General features: G+C 42.2%; 1 protein-coding gene across 1 annotated transcript in view; it reads right to left on the reverse strand.

The window, feature by feature from the left end:
- Nucleotides 1-5205: 5205 nt before the first annotated feature.
- The window catches only part of LOC145346813 (CMP-N-acetylneuraminate-beta-galactosamide-alpha-2,3-sialyltransferase 1-like), a 32150-nt gene continuing 10804 nt past the window's right edge, over nucleotides 5206-26551 (reverse strand). The window contains exons 2-6 of the mRNA XM_080194570.1: nucleotides 18660-18853; nucleotides 11256-11435; nucleotides 10274-10319; nucleotides 9735-9854; nucleotides 5206-8916 (exon numbers count right to left, since the gene is read on the reverse strand). Of these exons, the coding sequence (XP_080050696.1) occupies nucleotides 8743-8916; nucleotides 9735-9854; nucleotides 10274-10319; nucleotides 11256-11435; nucleotides 18660-18853 (714 nt within the window). The 3' untranslated portion in view covers nucleotides 5206-8742. The remainder of the gene's footprint in view (nucleotides 8917-9734; nucleotides 9855-10273; nucleotides 10320-11255; nucleotides 11436-18659; nucleotides 18854-26551) is intronic.

Here is a 26551-nt window from a genome sequence, read left to right on the forward strand (position 1 = left end):
GGAATTGGTGACTCCATCAGTAAGTGTGTCTTGAAGTTACAGGCAGAATTCCCATGATTTTCCAATACCGATTGCTGGTGGAAATGATTCCTTTTGCTGGTACAAACTCAGGAAATTACCTCCAGTGTTTATACTCAGCCCGCCCCTGACCGGTTTCCCTTGGGCTTTTCCCTCCTCTTTTTCTGAGGGCACTGACTGCGAGTAGGCAGCGGGCATACTTCCAGGAGCTTGCAGAGTCCAGGAGCCTGTAATGAGCTTTGCTGGTGATCTAAGATTAGCTCATTCTTTGTGCTTGTCTGCTGGCAGGGCAGTTGGACTGGACAGTGAGCAGGACTAATAATCCTGGCAGATTGTAATGTTTTAGGACTATACTGAGTGTACCAGTTTCCACCGCTGGTTAAACACTCGTTACAGACAGTGGAATGCGGAACGCATCCTTGTCTATATTTGAGATCTTCCCTGAACATTGCCCACGATGACACAGGAAGAGGAATAGTGCTTTGCCACATGGTTGCTTCAATGCAGCATTTTCACACTACAAGGAAGGTTAATAAACTTATTTAAAACAGAATGGCCAGTATAAAGAGATCTGTCTCCCTTTATAATACAGAACAATGCAACAATCATAAGTTAACCTAATTCCCGTTGTTTCTTAAATCAGTTTACTGCCTCTTTATGTCAAACAGTGAATTCTAAAAACAAGTACACAGATTTTAGCTTGATCAATATTGCACCCACCACCATTATTAATAATGGATTATTAAATATGAATTTCAGTCGTCCAACAGCATAATCACAGGTGGAGATAAAATTCATTTCGTGGACCTAAACTGCCACAAATTTTGAAATATTCATTTATCCACCTATTAACTTAAACATGTTTTTAACCCACATAAAATACGCATTCAGGTTTTCTCCAAAGATTCAACAAAAAGTACCAGTTTTAGAGTTGATTTACTCAGAGGATGGAAGAATATAGGAGAGTTTCCCTTTTCCGAGTTCATTGCTGTTAGGACGTGGAGGCTTTGGAGAGAGTACAGAAAAGGTTTACCAGGATGTTGCCTGGTATGGAGGGTCTTAGCTATGAGGAGAGATTGGGTAAACTGGGGTTGTTCTCCCTGGAAAGACGAAGGATGAGGGGCAACCTAATAGAGGTGTATAAAATTATGAAGTGCATCGATAGGGTGAACAGAGGGAAACTTTTTCCCTGGTCGGAGGTGACGAACACAAGGGGTCACATGTTCAAGGTAAGGGGGGCAAGGTTTAACACAGATGTCAGAGGGACATATTTTACACAGAAGGTGGGGGGGGCCTGGAATGCACTGCCAAGCAAGATAGTAGAGGTGGACACGCTGGGATCATTTAAAACTATGGTTTTCAATTAACATGTGGATAGCCACATGAACAGACTGGGAATGGAGGGATACAAACGAATAGTCTAGCTAGAAGCATGAGCGGCGCAGGCTTGGAGGGCCGAAGGGCCTGTTTCCTGTGCTGTATTGTTCTTTGTTCATTCTTGGGATGTGGGTGTTGCTGGCATTCATTACTCTGTGATACTGGCCTCCTGCTTTAGCAAACCATATAGAGGGCAGATAAACAACAACCACATTAGAGTCTCATGTAAAATTGGACATCCCATGCTCAATTCTTCACATGTCAGTCTTGAGAATGAGTGCCAGCCAGTCAACTGAATTAGTTAGCTCAGTTGGCTGGACGGCAGGGATATTATGCAGAGTGATACTAATATCACAGGTTCAACTCTCATTCAGGCTGAGGTTATTCATGAACTTTTCCCCACCCTGAGGTGTGGTGATCCTCAGGTTAAAATGGTCACAAGTCAGCTCTCCCCCTCAAAGAGCAGCCTATGGTTATCTAGGACTATGGTGACTTCACTATTACCTAGACCTAACAGCAATGACATCCATCGAACTGTGTGTCACCGTGACAGACTGAGACCAATTGTGAGGCTCCCTAGTGCCTGGCCAACAAAGCTCAGCACAAACTAGCAGAGGAATCTTCTAAAGGTAATTAAATTTAAGAAGAACGATTATAAGAGGAGGAGTGGGGCCAATTAGAGATCAAAAGGTTGGTAGGCATGAGGGCACAACTGAGATACCAAATGAATACTTGGCATTTTTTTTTACAAGGAAGAAAATGCTGCCAAATCAGAGAAAAAGAAAATTGAGATATCAGGCAGAATCTTATCCCTTCCATGTGGCAGGTTTGGTGGCAGGGAGGACATTTGATTGGCCAGGAGGATGGCAGATGGGATCTTGCTGCCTTCCTGCCTCCAAACCAATTAAACCCATGTTGCGAAGGCTTATGGATGAACTTTCTTCCTCAACACCAGCTGAAGGTCTTAAGTGGGCAATTAAATATTAATCTAGTGGCAGGCGGAGGTGAATGACAAGCAAATGCACTGGCTCCCAGGAGTGGGGGGGCTGTGGGGGGAGGGAGTGGCCTTGTTTGAAAGCACTAGGGGTACAATTTCAAAACATAGATTACTCAAAGGGTGAAAGTATTGTGAACTGTGCGCGGGCAGTGATAGACTTCACAAGGACATATGACAGGCTGATGGGATGGGGCAATACATAGCAGGTGAAATTTAACGCTGAGAAAAGTGAAATAACACAATTTGATAAGAAGAATGAGGTGAAGCAATAAAAATCAAAGCGTACAATTCTAAAGGGTGCAGTGGTTGAGTCTTCTGGGGGCACATGCGTTGAAGAAGTGTTGCATAAGGTGTAGGGGATTCTGGGCTTTATAGAGTCATAGAGGTTTTACAGCATGGAAACAAGCCCTTTGGTCCAACTCGTTCATGCCATCTTTTTTTTTACCATTAAGCTAGTCCCAATTTCCCGTGTTTGATCCATATCCCTCTATGCCCATCTTCCTATGTAACTGTCTAAATGCTTTTTAAAAGATAAAATTATACCCGCCTCTACTACTACCTCTGGCAGATTGTTCCAGGCACTCACCACCCTCTATGTGAAAAAAGTTCTCCTCTGGACACTTTTGTATCTCTCCCCTCTCACCTTAAACCTATTCCCTCTAGTTTTTGATTCCCCTACCTTTGGGAAAAGATATTGACTATCCACCTTATCTATGCCCCTCATTATTTTAGGGACCTCTATAACCCTCAAGTCTCCTATGCTCCAGGGAAAAAAGTCCCAGTCTATCCAGCCTCTTCTTATAGCTCAAACCAACAAGTTCCGGTAGCATCCTAGTAAATCTTTTCTGCACTCTTTCTAGTTTAGTAATATCCTTTCTATAACAAGGCGACCTGAACTGTACACAGTATTCCAAGTGTGGTTTTACCAATGTCTTGTACAACTTCAACAAGACGTCCCAACTCCTGTATTCAATGTTATATGCAGAGGCATTGAGTTCAAAAGCAAGGACATTATGGTGATTGGTGTATTGTGACTCGTGCTGTGCACTACATTTTAGGAACAATGTGAAGGTTTAAGACAAAATGCATAAAAAAATTAAGACAATGTTTCAAGAGATGAAGGACCTCAGTTACATGGAAAGTGGGCAAAGCTGAGACTACTACTCTCCTTTGAGAAAGGAAGGTTGAGAGGAGATTTAATAGAGGGGTCAAGATCATGAGGGGTCTGCACAGAGCAGATAGAGAGGAAACGTTCCCATTAGCAGAAGAGTCGAGAACCAGAGGACACAGATTCAAAGTGATTGGCAAGACAGGAGGGGAAGAAAGTGAGGCACTGAATGGTTGGGCTCTGGAATGCATTGCCTGAGAGGGGCCGAGGCAGATTCAATCATATCCTCCAAAGAGCAATTGGACAAGCACCTCAAGATGAAATATTTGTAGGGTTATGGGGGAGGTGGTGAGATTAGCTGAACTGCTCTTATAGACTTGACTATTCTCCGATTATCATTGACCTATGGTTTTCAATTAACAGTGAAGGAAATTCAACTCTCAAAAAATGACTAAGTGCAAAAAGATCATGATCCAATTCACTCTGACATGCTGGCACGAATCGCACTGGTTTTCTCATCCAGAATGACACTGGGAAAATTCTGCCCAATATTCTCAAGTAATACAACAGAATTTAACTTACTCAATTGCGAGTAGACACGGACAAGTGGACATGGACATTGAACCTTCCTGGTCAGTCTGGTTCAGATTCAAACGTGCAATGAACTCTTCTGCAGTGGGGAGGGGAGGGAAAGGGAAACTCTGATTGATTGGATCATGAGATCACATCCAAACCAGAGAGGGAGTTACAGGCACTTTTGGAAGAAATTGAAGAGGGTTTGTTACTCCCAGTCTGGTCTCAAGGCTAATTTCAGAGCAACATTTGTCAAACCTTCTGATGGGTACAGCAAGGGGAGACACAAGGCAAAGGTTAAAGAGTAGAAAAATAACTTTAAAGAAAAGATTGAATAAAAGAGTTCTGTATTCTTTATCTCTTTTATGTTTTCTCTCCAAATCTTAAGCCACAATTTTGTCTCCAGTATTGATGCAGAATGACATTGAATTAACTAAAAGGCACAATTATTTTTTTCAATGCATCACGTGATTTCAAAAGTTCTCTGTAAAATTATCATCCTATTCACCTATTATACAAGTAAAAAAACGATAAAAATATAAACTATGCTTTCCAATTTTCTTCCCACAAAAGACAATGGGGAAAATTGGAATTTAGAGTCATATAACACACATTATAGTCTCAGCCTCCCATTACACAAATGTCCCAAATTGGAATTTACTGTTATATAACGGACATTATAGTTTCAGCCTCCCATTACAAAAATGTCCCAAATTTTCCGTCAATTTCAGTGGAAATGACAATCAGAAGTCAAGCCTTGGGTAGCTGAACTGATATTGCCTGTTTTACACCATTATCTTAATTGGGTACAACCTCACAGAGGACTGCCAATTGATATACGGTGATTCATTCATAGTCCTCATGTGTGTGTCAGTCTGTTATTTACTGCGTTGTCAGTAGTGATGATGTGGGTATGCCGGCGTTGGACTGGCGTAAACACAGTAAAAAGTCTGACAACACCAGGTTTTAGTCCAACCTATTTATTTGATAATATACTCGCAAGCTTTCGGGTTAGCCCCTTCGTCAGGTGAATGACGAAGGGGCTAACCCCGAAAGCTTGCGAGTATATTATCAAATAAATAGGTTGGACTAAAACCTGGTGTTGTCAGACTTTTTACTGTTTTTATTGTCAATAGTGCACAGACCCTACAGTGGGATCAGCTGAACACTGATCACAATCAGGATTCTTGCTGATCCTTTATTTGTCTTAGGGTCAGGGAAGCTATCTCTAGTATCTCCGCTACTGAACTGCTGAGATCATCTTCATTGAGTACCAAACAAAGATAAAATTTGGAACTGTCATGGTCGGTACAGGTCAGTGCTGTGGAAGATTTAACTGCTTTAGTCTTGAATTAAGTGTCACAATAGGCCAGATTCAGGGCAAAATTTTCTTGTCCTGCCTGCCATGGGAACCATAGTGGGTGGGACAGGGCCATGAAAAGATCCATTGAACTTGGGGGGGGGGATTTTCCGATCTTGGGGCAAGCATGGCCAGAAAATCCCACCCATTATCTAAAGAAGCTAAGGCCAGGCTGGAGTCCATGCATTATGGATATTGCAACTCTACTATGATGAGATTTAAAAAAAAGTTAGGAACTGTGTAAAGAGTTCAGAACTTTCTCCTTCAACTTATTTTAACTCTTCAAAAATCCGGACCCTTGAGTGACTGGGGCCCTTCAACCAACTTGTGTTAGTTTTTCTATTTTTATTTCAGATCTCCAGCATTCACAATATTTTGCTTTTACTTTAGTGCTTGTTTGGGCTGGAAAGAAACTATTTGAAAGTCTTCAGTTCAGAAACAAGTAATTGGAACCACTAAAGTCATATAAAGTTACCAGCAACATACATTTCATTGAAAAAATTTTGTGCATCAATAGTACCCCATATTTACTCAGGGGCCAATAAATTGGCAACATCCTTCCATTTCATCAATTCATTTGGCTACATATAGTTAAGAACTTCCCACTTCCTAGATCTGTAGGGCTAACTCCAAATTCCTCATGACATCTACTTGAGAGGAATGAGGTTTGGAAAATCAGGCCAACATTGCTGCAAATTCGACATGGATTCCCATGGAGTGGGAACCCTGAAAGGAGGAGTGGGATGGCAGGAATTATCCCTTTTATCCTCACATTCCGTTATATGACATACTCTGGGGTAGAGTTTGCGAGGTATTATCTGCCCTTTGGCACACTTCCCAAGTGCCAGTGAGGGGCAGCAATAATGTGGATCCTATGCATAAATGTGCCGACCTCACGTTAAGGTGAGAACAGCCCATTTTAATTGAGGTCCATTGTCACATATATTCCATTCCTGAGATAAGCTAATATACACAAAAGAAACATTTTTATACTTCATGTACACATGCAAACACAACAACGCTGACGTACATTAATTTGAACTTCATTCTTCAAGTACCTTTTGCTCTGACTTCAGCTTAGCTACTTTTGTAACTACCCGATGGCTGATAAAACAGTCAGACATTTCTTCCCCTCTCTGATTGGCTGCTGCTCTACAAAACTAATCATTGCCTGTTTAAGGCAATTTGGTCTCTTCAACCAATCCTTTGGATTTGTCTCTTTTCAGGAGTCCAGGGTTCAGAATAAGAGGAAGTGTTTTTCAACTTTCATTGTCAATGTGGAACATTCTCCTGCCTCAGGTTCAGTTCTATAAAATGTCTGTTGGAACTATTTAGTCAGCTCCCACATGACCCTCTTCAGCAAGAGAGAGAAAGACTGATTAGTACGTTGGTGGATGTCAACTGACTTGACAGTTTTTTGGGAGAGGTGGTGATTTCTGCAGTGTATTTTTCAGAGGATTCAAGCAGCCATTCTTCATTTGACAAGTTTCAATAGTGAATGCAGACAAGCTACTTTGACAATAGGGGGTGGGTGGAGGTGCAACACGGCTGAATCTGATCCAATCTCTAACCAACGGCCACAAGAGTTCACTTGCCAGCACCGCATCAGGAGCAGGAACTCTTGACGATTTATTCATACTCGTCTCAGACAAGGTCAGCATGGAGTATATTCCTATTGATACACCCCACCATGCACCATACGCAACAATCAATCAGAATGGAAATAGGTTTGGCCAATTCATTTCAGAAATGCACCATAACAGGGATGATAACCAATTATATCCGCATCACCCCCAATAAATATAGCTCAGCACGAAATTTAATAGCAGTTAAGTACTTCACTGGTTGATATTGGTGTTCTTTCAGAATGCCAATGTAATGGGGCTTAAAAGGTCCATGGATTTAGTGAACAAGAAGAACAGATGAAGATTTTGATGGCGGAGGTGGCTCCTCGCATTGGATGTACGGTACGGTAGTGACTTTCAGTGCAATTTGTAGGCAAACGAGAAAGTATTTAACATTTAGTTCCTCATGAAGACAGCAACATTTATTTAAAGGTATTGGCACTGGGGAGCTGCCACGAGGACTGGTGTTGCTTTCTTCCATTTCACATCCACTCATTTCTTCCCCTTCTCTTCCCCGAATGGTACAGGCACTTGCTGGGATAGGATTCCGTGATGCTGGACACTCTAGTTAAGCTCATCCAAGTGCAGAGTCTGGGCAGTGAGCATAGCAGGCTATTCACCCATACTGGAATCACAGCCAATGTCTGCATATAGGTAAGTTGAAGGAGGGGTAACTGGACAGTGATTGAAATATATATCTAGACCTGTGTTTCTCTTTTGTTGTCTGGCGCCCATCATTCTACTTAAATTAGTTAACTCAGCACAGGCCAACGATGAAATTTGCAAGCTTTCTTATTTTCCTGACGGAGATACATTTTTTATACACTTGGCCATTCTGAGGAACTCCTAGGCATAAGTTTAACTAAATTACAGTGTCATATTGAGTGTCGTGCTGACAACACTGCATTCATTGTCAGCCTCTTTCTACAGTAAAAATTCTCTCTTTTTAAATATAACATGGCATTGTAGGAAGAAAATTGATCAACTCCATTCTGTCAATCATCATGCTCAAATCCTCACAATCCATTTAAAGCCCTCACCAATTCAGTAAATTGTTCAGCTTCTTTCCTCTGGAAACTATTTTGTTCATGTTCCAAAACTCTCATCACTATGAATGAGTTTACTATGGGTTGTTTTGGCTGTGCCTGGATGAAACCAGAACAATGAAAAGCTGACTAGATGATCACACCTGCTGAACTCAAAACTTATGGTTCCTATGGGTAATATTTTAATACTAAATATGGCAGCCAAATTCTCACCATCCTAACTCGCTCCCAACTGCAGAAATGATCTTCGGGCTAAAGCTGGAGACATGAAGTGAATCTAAGGTAGTTTCTTCTGATCGATACAAGTCCACAGCTTGTGAAAATCCTCATAATTTGGTATTAATTAGCCTGGATTGAGAAACATGCTCAACAGATCAAAGATACTTGCTAAAATAGGGACAAAAAAAAATCAGCAAGGCATTGTTTGGTAAGATTGGAATTAAGGCACATCATTGGAAGAGAGTAGAAGCAATTTGACTTTTCATTTGGGTAACTATACAGTTGATTAGGAGCTGATCTTTTGAGTTTCCAAAGCAGCATTAAATTTCCTCGTTCAACCATTCATTATTTCATTAAACATGATGATATTTACAAGGTGCATGATCCTCATCTGGCACCCACGCACAGTCTTTTCACGGTCAACCACCTTGAAAGAATTTTATTTTACCAATATTGGCAAGCGACTTAGTGACATTGGCTTCGAAGTTTCCATTATGAACGCCTGTCCCTTTGAAGGCTCCTGCGCCAGCATTCTTCTCCCAGTAATGGTGCCAATTTCCTAAGCTGTCGGCTCCAAATCCATAAACGCTCACCTGCAAAGCAAGAGGCAGCACATCTGCTAAAAGTGAAGCTGCACATGAAAAGTAAGTCCAAATTTTCTCCCCTTTTATTCCCCCTTTTGGCAGTTACTTGAGGTTACAAGGGTGAGACTACCCTGGTAGATGGTGGAGGGATGAGTTGGGTCACACAGCTTGATCCTGAATTGGTGTGATATCCACACAGGCCATTTCCAGCAAAGAAACATCACAGGAGAATAAGTACTGCAAATTTTCAACTTGCTTAATCAGGGGCACTGAGGCCAATTATTTCACTGAGATTAGCAGTCCTTTGTATACAACCCTGGGATTGAGTATTCTTCATCCAGGAACATAGGAATAGGGATAGACCATTCATCCCCTTGAGCCTACTCTGTCATTCATAACTGATCTGAACCCAACTTTCATTTACGTATTTTGCTTCCATATCCCTTGATACCTTTGCCTAATCAATATTACTCTTGGTAGACCTTTTTGTCAGAGCAAACACAACCATTTGGAGTACAGAATTCTGGATTTACATGACATACTGCATGATTGAAGTGTTCCCTAATTTCATTCCTAACGACTTGACTTCAATTTTAAGATTGCAACTCTTTGTCCTTGATTCTCTCGTCAGGAAAAATAACTTCTTTCATTCTACCCAGCCGACTACCTTCAACATGTTAAACATCCCAATCAGAACACTCCTCCCTCTTCTATATTCGAATCCACGTGGCTGTCCAACAGTTGGTGGTATATTTACCAAATGAGCAATACAAGGGTTTTATTACTTTTCTTCATAATGCGTGTGATGCACCAGAAGCCACATTTACCTCATCACAAACGTGAAGTGCAAAAGCTATGACCAGCATTCCAGTCGAGCAGTACCTTCCATGGCGCTCATTCCAGTTGTCATGAACATACTTAAAAAAATGCGGGCTATAGATCAATACCTGAAAATTTCAAGAAGAAGTTAGACATAGAACATAGAATCGACCGTGCAGAAGAGGCACTTCGGCCTCATGCATTGAATAATGCATTTTTTGCTCCTTTATGCTTCTGAGTGCAATAAGCTGGACAGATGTCCTGTTTACCAATCCCTAACTACCAATAACCATCGCTAGGATGAAAATCCAGCCCATAATCACTATATTACAGTGTGATTTTTAAAATGTACAAAAAATACATTCAATATCAGTGTTTGGTAGGATTTTTCCAGGATGCCACAAAGCTTGGATCTGGAAGTGGGCACTAGAACTCCAGTGTTGGTAAGAATGTTCCAACTATAATGTAAGTGTGGTCTCAGCCAGTCACCAAAGATCTTCCATCTGCACATTCCCAACTAAATACAGAGAACAAAACTCCAACTCACCTTGTCTTTATCCGCATTGATCTTACTTAACACTGGTGCATAAGTGCTGTTCATAAAATAAAATGTAAAAAATGTCATTAATTCAACTCATTCTGACCACAAAGTTAAAGAGAATATAACAATTTTATCAAAACAATCTGATGTCTAATTGTATCGCATTGACCAACTTGCATATATGTTGTTAATTGCTGACCTACAGTGCATTGAAAATTCTTGAATAACATATTAACTTATCCTTTACTTTCATTGAATTTTTGTGTCCAATGGGCACTTGTTTTAATATATTCATTCATGGGATGTGGTCATTGCTGGCTAGGCCAGTATTTATTGCCCACCCCTAATTGTCCTTGAGAAGGTGCCTTCTTGAACTGCTGCAGTCCAGGTGGTATAGGCACCCCCACAGTGCTATTAGGGATGAAGTCCCAAGATTTTGACCCAGCGACAGTGAAGGAACGGTAACATATTTCCAAATCAGGATGGTGTGTGGCTTGGAGGGGAACTTCTAGGTGGCAATGATCCTATGTGTCTGTTGCCCTTGTTCTTCTCAGTGGTAGCGATCATGGGTTTGGAAGCTTCTGCATAAGGAACCTTGGTGAGTTCCTGTTGTACATCTTGTAGCTGGTTGACCCTGCTGCCATTGTTCATTGGTGATAGAGAGAGTGAACCATGCAGACCATGCAAAGGTCCGATGACCTTAGGTGGTATTTTTCAATTTTGGGGCAAGTGAGGCTGGAAAGTTCCACCTTTGGTGCCAGGAGAATTAGCAGATTAAATATGTGAGGCTATGGGGTAAGCCTGGGTGGGATTGTCGGTGCAGGCCCAATGGGCCGAATGGCCTCCTTTTGCACTACAGGAACTCTATGATTCTAATTGTGTTGTTGCCTTCCATTCAGTAGAGCTGGAAAACAAAACAAATGTAAATATAACATGGAGGGAAATTGACCACCATGGAGTTACAAATCTAATTCAGCTATTGACTCACTGAGTAATTTGGCCCGTGGTGAAGGCACTGATTAGCCACTTCATGTCTAACACTTTAAATGGGATCAGGACCAAGGACACGTCGCTCGGGAGATTCTGAGCACTCTCAGGGTACATGAAGTGATGAGTAGTTTTAGTACCCACGTCCGTCTCGTAGCCAGAGGTTTGTGCCTCATTCATCCTATGAGAACAGGAGACAGGGAAAGGAAAATGAGATGTCAGAAGACAGCAGGACATTAAGTGAGTGTAAAACAATTCCAGTTCTGGGGTGGTCTTAAAAACCCGCTCTCCTTCTGCGGGAATGGCGGCTGGGGTTCAAGATCGAGCAAAGCCTAGAAACGATGTATCTTGCTGGCAAGATTGCGATCTCAATTTTCATCACCCGCCTCCCCCCGCCTCCCTCGCTGGCAACATAACCAGCTTCATGCACACGAGGGATGTGAACTTAATCATAATACACTTAAATGTAATTAATCACTCCCCTCACCAGATATTCCCTCCAAAGCATGACTTCAAATCTCATCACAGGTTCACCCAGACATGAACGTATCGAGGGAATTCGGCCCCCCCCGCCATCCCCACCCTCCCCGGGGCATAAAGATGAGCATAGCCCCTGGGGAAGAAGGATGTGGCCAGGCAATAGCCTGGCACTGCCCTGACACGGGTTGGTATGGTACAGGTAGGGTCCCCCAAGCCGCTTGGGGTGAGGTGGGCTCTGGCTTTTTGATTTGATTTGATTTATTGTCATATGTATTAACATATGGTGAAAAGTATTGTTTCTTCTACGCTATACAAAGCACACCATTCATAGAGAAGGAAACGAGAGAGTGCAAAATGTAGTGTTACAGTCATAGCTAGGGTGTAGAGAAAGATTAACTTAATGCAAGGCAAGTCCATTCAAAAGTCTGACAGTGGCAGGGAAGAAGCTGTCCTTTAGTCAGTTGGTATGTGACCTGAGACTTTTGTATCTTTTCCCGATGGAAGAAAGTGGAAGAGAGAATGTCTGGGGTGCGTAGGGTCCTTAAGAACATAAGAACATAAGAAATAGGAGCAGGAGTAGGCCATCTAACCCTTCGAGCCTGCCCTGCCATTCAATAAGATCATGGCTGATCTGAAGTGGATCAGTTCCACTTTCCCGCTTTCTCCCCATAACCCTTAATTCCCTTGCCTACCAAAAACCTATCTACCCGTGTCTTAAATATATTTAGCGAGGTAGCCTCCACCACTTCAACGGGCAGAGAATTCCAGAGATTCACCATCCTTTGAGTGAAGAAGTTCATCCTCAACTCCGTTCTAAACTGTTCCCCCCTTATCTTGAGGCTGTGCCCTCTAGTCCTGCTATCCTTTCTGAGCGGGAAGAATCTCTCTACCTCTACCCTATCCATCCCCTTCATTATCTTATACGTCTCTATAAGATCTCCCAACGAGTACAGACCCAGTCTATTCAGCCTCTCTTCATAGTTATGCTGGCTGCTTTGCTGCTTAATTATGCTGGCTGCTTTGCTGAGGCAGTGGGAAGTGTAGACAGAGTCAATGGATGGGAGGCTGTTTTGCGTAATGGATTGGGCTACATTCATGATTTTTTGTGGTCTTGGGCAACCAGAAAGAATGCTTTCTATGGTGCATCTGTAAAAGTTGATGAGAGTTGTAGCTGACATGCCAAATTTCCTTAGTCTTCTGAGAAAGTAGAGGCATTGATGAGCTTTCTTATCTATACTGTCAGCATCAGAGGACCAGGACAGGTTGTTGGTGATCTGGACACCTAAAACCTTGAAGCTCTCGACCCTTTCTACGTCGTCCCCATTGATGTAGATAGAGGCATGTTCTCTTTTACGCTTCCTGAAATTGATGACATCTCCTTCGTTTTGTTGACAATGAGGGAGAGAATATTGTTGCCACACCAGTTCACCAGGTTCTCTATCTCACTCCTGTACTCTATCTCATCATTGTTTGACATGTGACCCACTACGGTGGTGTCATCAGCAAACTTGAAAATCAAAATGGGGGGGAATTTGGCCACACGGTCATAGGTGTGTAAGGAGTACAGTAGGGGGCTGAGGACACAGCCTTCTGAGGTGCTGGTGTTGAGGATGATCGTGGAGGAGGTGATGTTGCCTATCCTTACTGATTATGGTCTGTGAGTTGGGAAGTTCAGGATCCAGCCACAAAAGGAGATGCCACGGCCCAAGCCACAGAGTTCGGAGATGGATTTCATGGAAATAATGGTGTTGAAGACTTAGCTGTAGCCAATAAATAGGAGTCTGACAAAGAGTCATAGAGGTTTACAGCTTGAAAATAGGCCCTTTGGGCTAACTTGTCCATGCCGCACATTTTTTTAAAACCCCTAAGTTAGTCCTGCATTTGGCCCATATCCCTCTATACCCATCTTACCCATGTAAGTGTCTAAATGCTTTTTAAAAGACAAATTGTACCTGCCTCTACCACAACCTCTGGCAGCTTATTCCAGACATTCACCACCCTCTGTGTGAAAAAATTGCCCCTCTGGACCCTTTCGTATTTCTCCCCTCTCACCTTAAACCTATGCCCTCTAGTTTTAGACTCCCTTACCTTTGGGAAAGGCATTGACTATCCAGTTGATCTATGCCCCTCATTATTATATAGACTTCTATAAGATCGCCCCTCTTCCTCCTACGCTCCAGAGAAAAAAATCCCAGTCTATCCAGCCTCTCCTTATAACTCAAACCATCAAGTCTTGGTAGCATCCTAGTAAATCTTTTCTACACTCTTTCTAGTTTAATAATAACCTTTCTATAATAGGGTGACCAGAACTTTATACAATATACCAAGTGTGGCCTTACCAATGTCTTGTACAACTTCAACAAGATGTCCCAACTCCTATATTCAATGTTCTGACCAATGAAACCAAGCATGTCAAATGCCTTCTTCAACACTGGGAACACACAAAGCAAGTGAGGAATGCAAGGAAGATAGAAAGAAAATTAAGCAAGAAGTAAGGAGGGCTAAAAGAGGTCATGAAAAAGCATGAGCCAGCAGGATTAAGGATAATCCCAAGGCTTTTTATACATATATAAAGAGCAAGAGGATAGCCAAGGAGAGAGTTGGCCCACTCAAGGACAAGGGAGGGAATCTATGCATGGAGCCAGAGGAAATGGGCAAGTTATTAAATGAGTACTTTGCATCAGTATTCAACAAAGAGAAGGACTTGGTGGAAGATGAGTCTGGGAAAGGGTGTGTAGATAGTTTGAGTCATGTTGAGAACAAAAAGGAGGAGGTATTGGGATTCTTGAGAAACATTAAGGTAGACAAGTCCCCAGGGCCTGATGGGATATACCCCAGAATACTGAGAGAGGCAAGGGAGGAAATTGCTGGGGCATTGAGAAAAATCTTTGTATCCTCACTGGCAACAGGTGAAATCCCAGAGGATTGGAGAATAGCCAATGTTGTTCCTTTGTTTAAGAAGGGTAGCAAGAATAATCCAGGTAATTACAGGCCGGTGAGCCTTACATTAGTGGTAGGGAAATTATTGGAGAGAATTCTTCGAGACAGGATTTATTCCCACTTGGAAATAAGTGGACGTATTAGTGAGAGGCAACATGGTTTTGTGAAGGGGAGGTCGTGTCTCATGAGCTTGATCGAGTTTTTTGAGGAAGTGACGAAGATGGTTGATGAAGGTAGTGGATGTTGTCTATATGGGCTTCAGTAAGGCCTTTGACAAGTCCCTCATGGCAGATTGGTGCAGAAGATGAAGTCACATGGATCAGAGGTGAGCAGGCACGGTGGATATAAACTGGCTCGGTCAAAGGAGACAGAGGGTAACAGTGGAAACGTGCATTTCTGAATGGAGGGCTGTGACAAGTGACGTTCCTCAGGGATCAGTGCTGGGACTACGCTGTTTGTAATATATATAAATGATTTGGAGGAAAATGTAACTGGATTGATTAGGATGTTTGCGGATTTGCAGATAGCAATGAGAAACATTAGTGGATACAGCAGGATATAGATCAATTGGAGACTTGGGCGGAGAGATGGCAAATGGAATTTAATCCGGGCAAATGTCAGATAATGCATTTTGGAAGGTCTAATACAGCTAGGAAATATACAGTAAATGGCAGAAACCTTAAGAGTATTGATAGGCAGTCGGATTTGGTTGTACAGGTACAATAAAGTGGAACACAGATGGAGAAGATAGTCAAGAAGGCATACGGCATGCTTGCCTTCATCAGCTGGGGCACTGAGTTTAAAAATTGGCGAGTCATGTTGCAGCTTTATAGAACCTTAGATAGGCCGCACATGGAATATAATGTTCAGTTCTGGTCGCCACACTACCAGAAGGATGTGGAGGCTTTGGAGAGGGTACAGAAAAGATTTACTAGGATGTTGCATGATATGGAGGGCAACGGAGATGAGGAGCAGTTGGAGAGACTTGATTTGTCCTCACTGGAATGACGGAGGTTGAGGGGTGACGAAATATAAGTCTACAAGATTATGAGAGGCACGGACAGAGTATATAGTCAGAAGCTTTTTCACAGGGTAGAACGGTCAATTACTAGGGGGCTTAGGTTTAAGGTGTGAGAGGCAAGGTTTAAAGGAGATGTATGAGGCAGATTTTTTACACAGAGGGTGGCTGGAACTTGTTGCCGGAAGAGCTAGTGCAAGCAGATGCCATAATGAGTTTGAAGAGGTGTTTGAACAAATACATGAATAGAATGGGAATAGAGGGATATGGCCCCCGGAAGGATAGGGGTTTTGGTTAAGTCAGATAGCATGGTCAGTGCAGGCTTGGAGGGCCGAAGGACTTGTTCCTGTGCTGTAATTTCTTTGTTCTTTGTTCATTCTATCCACCTGTGACTCCATTTTCAAGGAGCTATGAACCTGTATCCCTTGATCTCTCTGTTCTGTAACTCTCCCCAACGCCCTACCATTAACTGAGTAAGTCCTGCCCTGGTTAAATCTAGCAAAATGCATCAACTCGCATTTATTTAAATTAAACTCCATCTGCCATTCATCTGCCCACTGGCCCAATTGATCAAGATCCCTTTGCAATTCAAGATAACCTCCTTCATTGTCCACAATGCCACCAATCTTGGTGTCATCTGCAATCTTACTAACCACGCCTCCTATATTCTCATCCAAATCATTAATAGGTGTCCTTGTTATCCAGGTGCTCCAGGATTGCACGCAGGGCTAGGGAGATGGTGACCGCGATGGACCAGTTGCGGCGGTAGGTAAACTATAGTGGATCCAGGTAGTCCAGGAGGCTGGAATTGATTCATGCCATGACTAACTTTGGATAATGATGGATGTCAGAACCACCGGCTGATAGTCATTAAGGCTGCTTCGTTTTTTTAGGTACTGGGATGATGGTTGTCTTCTTGAAGCAGTTAGGGATCTCAGACTGTTGTAAGGAAAGGCTGAAGATGTCTGTGAACACACCCATCAGCTGATCCACGCAGGATCTGAGTGCTTGGAGCAAGGGTTTAACCTCACCACTCTTGCCAGTCATCGGCAGAGCCCCAGGTAAATACATTATCGGGAGGGGGGGAAGAAAATGAGCTCCAGATACATTTGTGGTAGGTGTAATGGGGATGCTTCAACTCTCTGCTGATCGTGGTGCCTACTTTAAAGGATTTCTGTGGACTTGGCCTTGCTGCCTCTATCAGACCCTGCCCGCCAGACTCAGGATGTGAACCATACCTGCACATTTTTTCTATTAGAGTAGCAGAAAATCTGGTCTGAAAATTCATCTATGCATCCGAAGAGATTGACACTGGGACTCAGTCGGAGACGGACACTCTTGGACAAATTATGGGAATAGTCCACCCATCATGTAGCAATCTCTTAAACGCAAATTACAACAGGCCTAATAACGTTTTGTGTGGCACAGTGTTTAATAGGAGTAATGTAAACTCCTCTGCATTACACTATGCTGGGAATGTCCTCAGAGGTCACACTTTTTACAGCTAAATCCACACTAAGGAATCTAATTACAGTGTAAGAAGGGTGTGAACTGCTGACATTCTCTCAGCTTCTTCCACATAATCCTGGAAGCAGAGAGGATCCAGAACCTCTGAGTAACTAGGCTGCTGCAGTGAATGGACCAGTACAAGGTGTTTCACTGCTGTCACCCATTGCTGCCTTCCAATTAGGGTGCGTAAAATAACACGCCAGTGAAGTGTCCTGGAGTGTTTTAGTACATTAGGGTGCTAAATATCAGTAGCTGCCATTGTGCCCAGCAGTGAATTGACCTGCTGAGGTTTGTAGATGAAAACTGGCCACTTAGTTGAGGTACTCAAAGATAAGTGGCATTGGTGAAACAGTACCTCATTGCGAATCAATGCTTTAAGGAGAATGGGAGCAGGAAATTGGGAGTAAACAAAAAGCTAGACTCTGACAATGCTTCATTGAGTAATAGGTGCACCGCAAAGTACTCAACCATGCAGATTAGGAAGGCTTCAGGTTTGATTCTGGATTTGTGCTAAAACTAGAAGGGCACATGGTCCCCATGCAAGTATGATGCACATTTAGAAATCAACCCATATTGCAAGGTGCACAAAGCAAGCTCTCACAATGGTACAAATGAAATCTGGAACTTGCGGGTGTATAACCTCACTGCACAACATTACCTGGTGAACCACCAGAATCTGACAATCTGCTGTGTTACCTAATCTCAGGTGAGGAAATAGCTCAAAGCATTTCACAGAAAAGAGAATTACTTTGAATTGCGGGAGAACACAGGAACTATTTTTGCACAAAGCAAGACCTCACAAGCAATAACACGATGACTAAACAGTTAAATAACTTTGTTCAGTTACTGGAGAAACACAAGGACACAGAATTCCTTGCCAATTGACAAACAGTGCATTGAGATCTTCACTGCTTACTTGAACCAGATGCCTGTCTCAGGTGGGTGTTCAAGATCCCTATTTGGCCTCATCAGAAGAGCAGGTTCTCTGCTAATGTAGCACTCTCTCAGTGCTGCACTGGAATGTCACATCCAACAATGTTGAGCTCCATATTTTGGAATGTGGCTCCACATTCTGATCCAGAGGTGAGAGTGCCAACTGAACAAAGTTTCTCTCAGATTCCAATCACTAGCAATTGGCAAGCCCAATCTAGGGTAAGTGAACAAACATCAGAGAGCCACACAAGAGGGACATTGTATTAAATATGTTCCCTTCATGTAGATGTTGAGCTGAGTGTCCAATTTATTAAGAGGTTTGTGTATTTTCTTTTTTGTCGTCCTTCCAATTTCCTATCTCTCCTCCTTTCACTGCTTAAGTTAAATGAAAAGCTTTGCACGGTGGTTTGAGAAATTCTATCTGCAGGCATGGCATCATGAGCAATATTCTATTTGAATTCTGAACTTGCACTTCACATTTCAAGTAAGTGGGCAACATCCTAATTTTAACACCAAGTAACTTACCTCATGACTAAATCATTGGCGTCTATCGATGGTCCATATTTGGATCCTTTTAAATTGCCAGAATTTCCTACAACAGCACATGTCCTACATCTGTCTGCTCCCTGGTCCATGAACACATTGTCCCCCGGAAACAGATTAAATAGTTCTTCCATTACGTCTTTAAGATTGGATGGGTTTTTTTCTTGTTGAAGGCTCTATGGGAAGGTAATATTTGAAAAAAAAATGACTCATTAGTTTATACCCAACAATATTTCATCAGATCATAACATTGTACAGAACGCAAGGCGATCCATCGAATCTGCACCAGCTCCTTTCAACAATCCAATTTAGCCCACTCCTTTATTCTTTATACCCTGCAATTCTTTTTGTCCAAGTACTTATCCAACTCCCTTTCAAAGGCTACAATTGAATCAATTTGTTTTTTTTCACGTTGCTCCTAAAACTTACACCAATCACCTTATACCTGTGCCATCTTGTATTCCACCTTTCAGACATCTCTTTATTCTTCATGGTTTTAAAGATCTGAATCAAATCTCTGAACCTTCACTGGTCCGAGGATAACACTTCGGTCAGCACACATCCCCAAAACCATTTCACTAAATCTCCTTACCCTCTCCAAAGCCTTCACGATCACCTAAAGTGCCAGGCCTGGCACTGGACCCAACCTACCCAACTTGTTGACTTTGGTGCTGTATTTTTCTATTTATAAAGTCCAGGATCTACACACTGTATTTATTGCTTTATTGATCTGTCCTGACATCTTCAGAGAATTGTGCACAACTGTCTACCCAGCTCCCTCTGTTCTTCCAACTCCTTTAAAATAGTACCATTTTGCTGGTATTTTCAACCTCAATCCTTGTACTAAAATAGACCTTAATATTCTGCACTGAATTATATCCACCCTGATGGCCATTCCACCAGTCTATTCATATCTTCTTCACCATCTACAACAGTTGTGAGTTTCATATCACCTGCAAGTTTCAAAATTGTACTCTGTACCTCCAAGTCCGAGTTATTACATATAATTAAAAACAGCAGTAATCCCAGAACTGAACCAGATGCAAACTCCAGTTTACACATTCCTCTGTTCTGATAAACTAGCATTCACAACTCATTGCTTTCTCTCCCTTAGATAATTTTGTACCCAATGCTCCTTTTTATGCTATGGGTTTCAATTTTGCAAACAAGCCAAATATCTGTTATGTCATGAAATAGCCAAATAAGCCAGCCAGCGATACCCACATCTCATGAATGAATATAAGAAAATTGCCTTTTGAAAGTCCATATTTACACCATCAACTATAATGTCCTTGTCCACCCTCTTTGTTACCTCATTAAAACACTCAATCAAATTTGCCTTTAATAAATCCATGTTAACTATCCTTTATTAATCAATGCTCGTATGGGTTATTTCTCCCCAGATTATTGTTTTTACAAGCTACCCAGCATCAATGTTAAATGGACTGGCCTGGAATCACCAAGTTTATCCTTTTGTTTATGGATCAAGGTGCAACATTTACAATCCTTCTGTATTTTAGCATATATAGAAATAGCTAACTTTATTATAACACTGTTTGTTCTCCAATAAAGATTTAATGCAGCAAGATCCAATAGAAGTCAATGAAGATGCAATAAACTTATTACGCATTGGTCTATTGTGATGACTAAGGTTGTCTGCCTAATGGTTAGCTCACATTTTGACATAAATAGTTTGTTAATTTGTGCTGGAGGCACATTTGACTTTGGGACTAATTGGACTGAATGGAAATGAAAGTCAGGAGTGATATAAAATGGGTGCTTAAATTGATATAGCTCCTTTACATAACCATTAAGTTGCATCTTACACTTCTTCAGGTGTCCAGGGTGTTTCACAGCTAATAAATTACTTTTGAAGTACAATCACTTATTACATGTGGCACAGTGGTTAGCACTGCTGCCTCACAGTGCCAGGGATCCAGGTTCAATTCCAGCCTCAAGTGTGGAGTTTGCACATTCCCCCCGTGTCTGCGTGGGCTTCCTCCGGGTGCTCTGGTTTCTTCCCACACTCCAAAGATGGGCAGGTTAAGTGAATAGGTCATGCTAAATTGTCCCTTAGTATCAGTTAGGTAGATTAGCCATGGTAAATGCGTGGGGTTATGGGAGGGTGTGAGGGGAGTGGGCGTGGGTAAGAGGCTCTTCAGAGGGTTGGTGCAAATTGATGGGCTGAATGGCCTCTTTCTACCCTGTAGGGATTCTATGACTCTACAGTCCTTTAAACAGCTTACAAGTCAGTCAATCTGTTTTGATGGTGACATGTTTGCAAGAATCTCCTCATCTTCGTCAAACTGTGATGTTGACTGAGAGATAAACAACAGGATAACTTCCCTGCTCATCTCCAATTCAGGAGATGTCTTACACCTAACCAAGGAGGGAGCTGGAAGGTCAGTTTAACATCTCATCCAAAAGAAGCCAATATATTCAAGCCCTGCCTGGACTGTAACTAACAACCTTGTAACTCAGAAGCAAGAGTGTTAGCAACTGAGGCAGAGTTGGCACATTCATGTGAATAGGCAGACCGGGCATCAATTCATCATCTCATCATTTCATCTGAAAGGCGCCACCTCCAACAATATAGTGTGCTGAAATGTCAGCCTAGAGTGTAGCCTCAAGTCTTGAAGTGGGTTTTCATCTCATGGTTAGGGGATGGGAGTTTGCCTCCACAAATGGAATTGCACCAATCAGTCACACTTGCCCGGTGATGCAGCCAGCTGCAGTTTGAAAAAGCCCAACCATCAGGTATTCAACTCACTTCCCCATTCCCGACGAGAGGAATTTCCATTTTCTTTAATTCATTCACTGGACATGGTTCTGGAAGGGACGGACAGAGGGCAGAAGTTCAGCAAATCAGACATGCATATTCAAGAGCCCTGCACACCTGGCCAGTCTCTGGAACATGCACTTCATCCTTGAACTGAAGAAGAACAATCAATCCTTTTTCACCCTCCTCAGCCTGCCTGGACCTACATGCCTTTCACACCATTTTTCTGTTCTCATGGAGGATCTGAAATGGTAACTTCATCTCTTTCTCCACAGATGCTGCATAACCTCTTCAGTTTTTCCAGCGTTTTCAGTTTATAGATCAGATTTCCAGCATCTGCAGTATTTTGCCTGATTAACAATCTTGCTTACAGTGATCTGCTTACAGAATATAATGTAACCTTGTACAAAATGATCTTTTTAAATAGGCATATGTTATTATTGATTAAATACATGCATTTACAGCTATTAAATAGAACAATTAAAGCAGAAAATAATTAATCAACTTTTAGTAAGTAAATTATCAAACATAAATGTCATGAATGTTACTACTAAGCATTAGTTTTCCTTTTCATGAAACCATTGGGCGATTTATTTGTGCTTTTTTTTTCAATCGTGGGACATGGCATTGCTGGTTGGCCAACATTTATTGCCCATCCTTCTTTACCTGAGGACAATTGAGATTCAGCCACATTGCTGTGGCTCTGTAAACCAAACTAGGAAAGGATGGCAGATTTCTTTCTCTAAAGGGTATTAGTGAAGCAGATGGGTTTTTCCAACGATTGGCAGTGGTTTTATGATCATCAGTAGATTTTTAATTCCAGATATTTTTTATCGAATTCAAATTCCACCACTTGCCATAGTGGGACACAAACCTGGGTCCCCAGAACATTAGCTGAGTTTCTGGATTAATAGTCTTAATAGCTGTGGTAGTGTTTGGGCATGATTTTACCTGCCATTCACGCCATGCTTCCGCTGCAGCGAGGTCGGAGAATTTGATGGCCAGCCAGGCTCGGTTGACGACAGCAGGATGGGAAAATCCTGCCCACATGAACATTCTGGCCTTTAATGTAATTTAGCAGACAGATGAGAAGCAGGATGCAGCATTAGAAACCAAAAACAAGATACACAGAGGTTTGAGAGATGCAGATAGCATTCCAGTAAAGAATGATAAGGTATTAAATAAAGTCAGGCTAAAGGGAAATACAACCAGATCTAATTCAGATCCAATTCTACTTAAAAACATGAAGCCTGCTAAATAAAGCTTGTGAGCCCAGCCATAGGTTTGTATGTTATATTTCAAGGAATATAATGTTGTAGTGATAATGAAAACCTGACTCAAAAATAGGGTAGGACTGGGTACTAAATATTCCTGCATACAAGGTGTTCAGAAAACATAGAAGGAGATGTGACAGTGTTGATTAAGTTAATATGTTCCCATGGCAGAGGGTGTCCTGGAGGGGCAAGGTCAGATTCTATTTGGTGGAGTTAAGAAACCCCTGATGTGCCATTACACCACTGACCTACATTTTCTATAGGCCACCAAACTAGCGAGAAAAATATTGTAAGACCTTATGACATAGGAGCAGAATTAGGCTACTTGGCCCATTGAGTCTGCTCCATTCAGTCATGGCTGATTTTTTTCTCATCCCCATGCTCCCGCCTTTTCCCCATAATCCCTGATCCCCTTATCAATCAAGAATCTATCTCTGTCTTAAAGACACTCAATGACCTGGCCTCCACAGCTTTCTGTGGCAAAGAGCTCCACAGATTCACCGCTCTCTGGCTGAAGAAATTCCTCCTCATCTTTGCCTGTGACTTAACTTGCACCAAGGTCCATTCACCCACCTCCCTTGTGCTTGCTGATTTACATTGGATACTGGTGAAGTAGTGCCTCAAATTTAACATGCTTGTTTCCAAATCCCTCCATGACTTCACCTCTCCCTAATGCTATAATCTCCTCAGTCCTACAACCTCCCCCAAATCCTTGTGTCCCACTAACTCTGGCTTGGAGCCTTCCCAAACAAATGACAGGCATCATGTATGAACACTCCACGTTTGCCAACTGTTTCTTCAGTCGTTTAAGCCTGAGTCGCAGGATGTCCTTCTGTGTATCTCTGCAGCTCTCTACCTCATTTTCTTCTTTCCAGGTACTTCTTAAAACGTTCCTCTTTAACCAAACTTTTAGTTAGCCAGCTTAATATAGAACATAGAACATTACAGCACAGTACAGGCCCTTCGGCCCACGATGTTGCGCCGACCAGTTAAAAAGCAATGACCCTCTAACCTAAACCAAACCCTTTCCATCCATAAACCTATCCACGGATCTCTTAAACGCCCCCAAACTAGGCGCATTTACAACTGCAGCAGGCAGGGCATTCCAATCCCTCACCACCCTCTGGGTAAAGAACCTACCCCTGACATCCGTCCTATAACTACCGCCCCTTAATTTAAAGCTATGCCCCCTCCTGCTAGCTTTCTCCATCCGAGGAAAAAGGCTATCACTGTCCACCCTATCTAAACCTCTAATCATCTTATATGTTTCAATAAGGTCCCCTCTTAGCCGCCTTCTTTCTAACGAAAACAACCTCAAATCCCTCAGTCTCTCCTCATAGGACCTCCCCTCCATACCAGGCAACGTCCTGGTAAACGTCCTCTGCACCCTCTCCAAAGCCTCCACATCCTTCCTATAATGTGGGGACCAGAACTGCACACAATACTCCAAGTGCGGCCGCACCAGAGTTTTGTACAGTTGCAACATGACGCTGCGGCTCCTAAATTAAATCCCCCTACCAATAAACGCCAAGACGCCGTATGCCTTCCTAACAACCCTATCTACTTGATTCCCAACTTTCAGGGATCTATGTACACATACACCTAGATCCCTCTGTTCATCCACACTATTTAGAGTCCTACCGTTAGCCCTATACTCTACACATCTGTTATTCCTGCCAAAGTGAATTACCTCACACTTTTCCGCATTAAACTCCATCCACCACCTCTCGGCCCAGCTCTGCAACTTGTCCAAGTCTCCCTGTAAACTAAGACATCCTTCCTCACTATCTACCACACCTCCGACTTTGGTGTCATCAGCAAATTTACTAATCCACCCAACTATACCCTCATCCAGATCATTTATAAAAATTACAAACAGCAGTGGCCCCAAAACAGATCCCTGAGGCACACCACTCACAACTGAACTCCATGACGAATACTTACCATCAACCACCACCCTCTGTCTCCTATCCGCCAGCCAATTCCTGATCCAATTACCTAAATCACCCTCAATCCCATACATCTGCATTTTCTGCAGAAGCCTTCCATGGTGAACCTTATCAAACGCCTTACTAAAGTCCATAAACGCCTTACTAAAGTCCATAATGTTTCTTGCATGCTATGTAGACAAAGCGTATCATTCATAGAGAAGGAAAGGTGAAAGTGCAGAATATAGTGTTACAGTCATAGCTAGGGTGTAGAAAAAGATCAATTTAGTGTGAGGTAGGTCCATTCAAAAGTCTGATGGCAGCAAGAAAAAAACTGTTCTTGAGTCTATCGTTACGTGACCTCAGACTTTTGTATCTTTTTTCCAATGGAAGAAGGTGGTGTGTGGGGTCCTTAATTATGCTGAGTGCTTTTCTGAGGCAGTGGGATGTGTAGATAGAGTTAATGGATGGGAGGCTGGTTTGTGTGATGGACTGGGCTTCATTCACGACCCTTTGAAGTTTCTTGCAGTCTTGGGCAAAACAGGAGCCACACCAAGCTGTGATACTACCAGCAAGAATGCTTTCTATGGTGAATCTGTAAAATTTGGTGAGAGCCATAGCTGACATGCCAAATTTTCTTAGTCTTCTAAGAAAGTAGAGGCGGTGGTGGGCTTTCTTAATTATATGTCAGCAGGACGGGACCAAGATAGGTTGTTGGTGATCTGGACACTTAAAAACTTGAAGCTCTCGACTATTTCTACTTCACCCCCTTTGACGTAGATGGGGACATGTTCTCTATTATGCTTCCTTGATGGTAAGATGGGTTGAGAAATTGTTAAGTAAGGTATAGGAGATCCTGTGTTTTATCAATAGAGGTGCAGAGTACTAATGCAAGGAATTTATGTTAACCCTTTAGAAAAAGAATGGCCTCTGCTGGAGTATTGCATTTGCTTCTGAGCATTTCACCTTAGGAAAGATTTGAAGGTTTTAGTAAGGGTGTACAAAAGACTTATCAAAATGGTTCCAGGAATGACAGACCAGAGTAATCAAGTAGGGTATCATATAAGCTGCATAATGTGCATCAATCTGAATGTCCCCACAATTGCCACACTTAAGTTGCCCCCTTTAAATTACTGCATATGCACGGCCCTGCCAAAAATATTAAAGGGATTGCTCACTTGAACAAATTAACCACACGCACATCAACAAAATGATTAGCTGGGATATTTGATACAAGGATAGATTGAAGAGGTTTGTGTTCTTCTTAAAGAAAGGAAAGCAAAAAAACTAATGATTAGATCTGTTCAAAATCCTGAGGGGGTCTAGACAAATAATTCCTACTGGGGGAAGGGTCAAAGACCAGAGGATATCTATTTCAGCTGAGTGACAAAAGAACCAAAGATATGACGCAAAGCTTTTGAGTGATTTGGATCTGGAATGTGCTACGTGAGTGTTTGGTCGTGGCAAATTCAATCATGGCTTTTGAACTGGATGAGTGTCTGAAGAGAAAAGGTTTTACCGGCTGATGAGGAAAGGGCAGAGGATTGGAGCTGGTTAAATTGCTCTTGCAGAAAGTCTATATGGGTTCGATAGGCCAAAGAGCCTCCTCTGTGCTAGAACCATTCCATGATTTTACATCAGCCTAAAGAGAGCTGTTCAATGTTTACAGATAATATAAAATGAAGAGGAAGAGCTAATCTTTAGAAGACGTAAAGGAAACTGCAACAGGGTATTCATAAGATGGAGAAAACGGGGCTAACACTGGCAGACTGAATTGAAAGAGAGTGTGACATTTCATTATGGCAAAAAAACAGTAATTCTGTTCTGAATGGAAAGAGCCTTTGTGTTGTAAGAACAGAGGGAATTTGGCTTACAGGATATTAAAAGTTGATA

The sequence above is a fragment of the Carcharhinus amblyrhynchos genome, chromosome 8, assembly GCF_965287045.1.
Source record: "Carcharhinus amblyrhynchos chromosome 8, sCarAmb.v2.hapA, whole genome shotgun sequence".
Lineage (NCBI taxonomy): Eukaryota > Metazoa > Chordata > Chondrichthyes > Carcharhiniformes > Carcharhinidae > Carcharhinus > Carcharhinus amblyrhynchos.